At 33.0% G+C, this 5,033-nt stretch overlaps 1 protein-coding gene across 1 annotated transcript in view; it reads left to right on the top strand.

Moving 5' to 3' along the window:
* LOC106460031 (cGMP-dependent protein kinase 1-like) overlaps nt 1–5,033 on the top strand; it is a 113,905-nt gene that overhangs the window by 65,729 nt on the left and 43,143 nt on the right. The window contains exon 3 of the mRNA XM_022386202.1: nt 884–930. Coding sequence (XP_022241910.1) covers nt 884–930 — 47 coding nt within the window. The remainder of the gene's footprint in view (nt 1–883; nt 931–5,033) is intronic.

Here is a 5,033-nt window from a genome sequence, read left to right as displayed (position 1 = left end):
ACCGAAGTATTTGTCGTATCTGTAGCTTTATACCAAAGTATTTCTCATCTCTGCATGTTTGTACCGAAGTATTTGTCGTATCTGTAGGTTTATATCAAAGTATTTCTCGTCTCTGCGTTTTTGTACCGAAATCTTTGTCGTCTCTGTAGCTTTATACCAAAGTATTTCTCATCTCTGCATGTTTGTACCGAAGTATTTGTCGTATCTGTAGGTTTATATCAAAGTATTTCTCGTCTCTGCATGTTTGTACCGAAATGTTTGTCGTCTCTGTAGCTTTATATCAAAGATTATGTCATCTCAACAGGTTTGTACCAAACTATTTAAGCGAATAATAATTATATCAACTGCTGAAAAGGAGAGAGAGAGGAATAATTATATATTATTGCTACTCGAGTATTTCAAGTAATGTAAGTATCCAAAACTCGCCAGTCTTTCTATTTCACATAGTAGTCCTACCTATTTCATTAAGAGAGAATTACGTGTAGTTCTGCCACCATGTTTTAAATACATTTTATTTACCTGCTTAGTTAGTTGAAATTAAAGGCTATATCTTGCCTGCCAAGTTTCTTCTGAGAACACTTAAAGTGTCAAAACAATGACAGCGTTGAAATCAATGTCATCCATCAGCTGGCCCCCCAGTGGCACAGCGATAAGTTTGAGGACTCATAACACTAAAAACAGGGTTTCTGTCAGCTGTTTCTTGTAATCTGAGAATACAGTAAAATAGTTGAAATCATTGCAAAGGCAATATACGTATATGATGGACGTTATACCCAAGAGACCGTCATCAAGAGCAGATAAGTGCCATTTGGTCAAAACGTTCATCCCAAATATCTCTTATGTTTACAATGATTTTAACCATTTATGATTTAGTGATTTTCAGATGCTATTACGCTGTATCTGCATTTTGTCTACTTAAACCAACCAGAAGTAAGTATTTCCAAAAGAACGAAAAGTAAAACAGCTATAGATATACAACAATACAAAAGTTAAGTTCTATAGATAGGTCTCTGCACAGACTCAATGATAAAAACGCCATGTTTCTTATTAATTCCAATGGCCAAGGTCTAAAAACTGGACAGTACAATATTTTAATCCATTTACGCTTATTTTCAACAAGTCCAGTTAGGACTATTTATTCCATCAAAACGCTGACAAGATAAAATTTCACTTATAAACGATCAAGCTAACAACGTCATTAGCATTCAAAAGCCAATTTCTAAATTATGTAATTAGTAATTATTTTGTAGTGACATCTTCAGAAATCATTGTTTTTATTAATCCAGTTATTGACTTTACAAATAGAAATATTCCCACTAATTCACACAATTACGATGATTAAGCTTCACTCTTATTTGTTTTCAGATGGGTCAACTGTAAATTTAAGGACTTTCAACGCTAAAAATCGGGATTCGATTCCCTGCAGTGGACGGAGTGTAAATAGACCATTATGTACCTTTGCAGTAAAAATATAAAAACAGTCACTCTTGTGACAAGTTACGTAAACATGAATTTCTATATAAAAAAGATTATTCAATATTCATGGTACTTTAGATTTTTAGCAATGTTAACTTAAGTATTATTAAGTATTGCACACTAACCTCATTTAATCAGAAAACAGTAACTGAGAGGTCCTAACAGTACAATACAGCTAATATATTCTTATACACTACAATTTCTCATACTCGTTTTGAAGCAGCCACCGTACTAATTGCACCTTCGTATTTCTCATAATTTGGATATTAACATTAAATAAAATCTTTTATTTGCCAATTTCCTACATTTCTTGTAGCAGTATCGTAAAATACAACTTTATCTTTCAAGTAATTTGAAGAAAACGTCCATTCTTTGAACAGCATAATGTTTCCGTTTTACTTTTTTGTAATTGACTTTTTTAATATTTTAACTTATATTTTCAAACTTAGATATAATTTTACATTGCTGCGAAAAGTGATGCACCAAATACATACAAACATACTACGATATATTTGGAAATACCCAACAAGCATGTCTATTAGCTATTTTAGGTTTATTTAGTATACATAAACTAAAGCTGTGTAAATATATACTTCCAGTTGTAAATCAATCGTTTCTCAGGATAACTGAGAAACGTGCCTTTTGAAACTTTGAAACTACATCTTCAGTATGAATGATAATCCCTTATGAGTAATTCCATTAGTAAAACTATCGATCAATTCTCCAGCAGACAAAGCGTGTAGTAAAGAAGACGTGGTTGTGTTTAAATCAATATTTGAATCAAATGCTTAATAAACTGTTCCAGTTTGTTTTCATGTCCAGATTACTTTCTCATATTTTTATGATTATTTCTACCTGACCTCATCTATTTCAGAAAAGCTTGTGGGTTGAATTTAGAAAGCTTTGAAAGAGGGCATTTTAAAATGTAATAAGATAAACCATGAGTTCCCAAATTTTCCCAGCCCAGAACCTTCCGCATTCTGACTAAGCCCACCGCCCCCTATTAAAGGAACCTATAGGTAATGATTACCTGTGGCACCCTAGGACTCCGCTGCCCAAGTATGAGAACTCCTGAAATATACAACATTTAAATGAAAATGAAGTCCTAAAATTTAACGAAGATGAACATACAATTACTAAACGTTTACCATTTACGATATTGGTATACATTGAAGAAAGTGGGAAACAGAAAGCATTAAGGGACAAAAAAGAGTCTCGCTGAATACTCGGAAAATTTGATGAAACAATAAATTATATATTTACAGCAACTAATGCTAATGACCACTTTTTACATTAAAGTTTAATAAAAGCCATTTTCTGAGAGCTGTCACTCATTGTTATTAAAGTATACAAAAAACTGATTAGTGTCACCCATAAAAATTATGAATACGACGTTTCGTTTTGCTGTTACGCTTTATGAGTATTATTACGAAATTAAAAGGTCATTTTGTTAGGCATTCCTAATAATGTTTATATAATTTGATGAAGGCTTATTAGTCTTGTTGAATTTTCTTAATATTTCTGTATAATTAAGTGCAATTTGTGCTCTGGCATGTTTTATCAGTAAATTCTCCGTAATTCAATTCAAGACGTAGTGATAAGGTTATGTCTGAAAAATGTTCAATGTATCTAACAAATATCTGACAAATTACACTAGATTTTTAGGGCAAGATCGCAAGTTAGATTGGAACTCCATCGATTACCTGAAAGAAAGCTAGGTAGATTAATCTTGATGAGGCAAGGCTTCTACATCTAAAGATGTGTCTTTTTCCTTCTGCTAGTTAACATTTTAATGAAGTTTATAAAACATAAGCAAAGAAATTGTGTTTAAATTAATCAGTTGACCCTTGACAAGAAAATTAACAGAATATTTGTTGAATACGTAGATTGTAGAGCACTCTACTTCTTGTCAGTAGGGCATCTTTCGGTTAGTAGAATAATGACAACTATAGAAAGGGCTGCGCTCTCATTTGTCAAATATCCTTTTACTTAACAGCGTTGCGGAATATAACGGCTTTTATTTTAACTCTAATTTAGCAGCGGCAGCTGGCGCATGAAAGAAGGATATACATTAGGAAGTCTGGCGTTACAAGATTATATCCTTTGGTTTTGGGGCAGCATATGAAAAAAAAAACGTTGAATTTCTATAAATGGGCCTGGCGTGGCCTAGAAGTCAGAGTTCTCAGACTATTCATCAAAGGGTTTACAATACGCAGCCTAAAACAGGGAAAAATAAATAAATCGCGCTCCGCACTTTGGGGCCTCGGTCAAGTCCCACTATTCAGTCTGGCAAGGGTAGCGGTGGGTGGTATTTACTAGCTATCTTCCTTCCAGTTTATCACTTCAAAATTGGGATCGCAAACAGCCCTAGTTCTTCTTTGCGTGAAATTCGAGAAACAGGTGAACAAGATGCTAACTTAGCGGAACTTAGCGGTGAGACTACCCATGGTGGGCGGAGCACAGTCAGCCAGTTATGTAGCTGTGTGCTTAATTACGAATTAAAAACGAAAGCATATATATATATATATCAATGCTGGAAATTTGTGAGTTTTTTATCAATCTATTTGAATTGATGCATAGGTTCTAATTTCAAAAGCCTAAAAGGTTATATTTACACGTGCTATCGGAAGATAGAATATGAAAATTTAATAATAGTGTTTTCAAAACCATTATACTTCATGGATTTGTTGCATTTAGCGATGCAAAATGTTAAAGGTAGCTCTTAGGCGTTCTCTTTCATCATAGAATATTAAGAACAACAAATTCTAAGATAAGTAACTGATGCATCTCTTGGCTGCATCTTCGAAATTATTTATGCGAGTGCAACAAAAAATGTAACGGATGAATCGTCTTTAATTACCGTAACATGCGGGCGGTAGGTTTTAAAGATGAATTGGCTAATTAGCAAGTTCACTATACTTGTTTTTTTTTTTTTAAGTTACACATCTGAACTGAAAATCTTCATCCAGATTCGTTGTGTGTATGGTCGAGGAAGACATATTTGCATTAAATAGAAAAATAATTGAGGTGGGTTGCGAAAGGTAATACACTGGGCAAGAAAGTTGTTTCTGTTACTTTCGACTGATTCATTAAACATCGCTAAAATGCTAACCAACAGAAAATTATCATACTGTATATAACACTATAATTATCAATTAGTTATCTCAATGATTTAACATTTCTCAAAGAGTAGCAGCATTCCAGGTACTGTAAAGTTTTATAAAGTATCAAACACAAAAATTACTGTAAGTTAATTAACAGAATTGTTCATCTACTCTTTCATCAAAAGTTTTTAGGTTTTAGGCAAATAATCTAGTGGAAAAGCTATTGTATCAAAGTTTTTCATTTTATTCAAACTGCATGTCATAGAGAAACTATATATTTCATTCTCGAAAGATTCTTAGAGTAACTAGGAAGTGTACTTATGCATAAAATAAACACAAAAGCAACTAGCCAGCTATTATGAAACGACTTAAGTGTAATACCAAGAAGTATGAGTAAACTGTTGCTTTATAAGAAGTCATTGTGGCACTTTATTATGTACTAGCTGGAGTACT

This window comes from Limulus polyphemus, unplaced genomic scaffold (genome assembly GCF_000517525.1).
Source record: "Limulus polyphemus unplaced genomic scaffold, Limulus_polyphemus-2.1.2 Scaffold1, whole genome shotgun sequence".
Lineage (NCBI taxonomy): Eukaryota > Metazoa > Arthropoda > Merostomata > Xiphosura > Limulidae > Limulus > Limulus polyphemus.
Note: the sequence above shows the minus strand (reverse complement) of the source record. Positions and strands in the feature narration are given on the sequence as shown.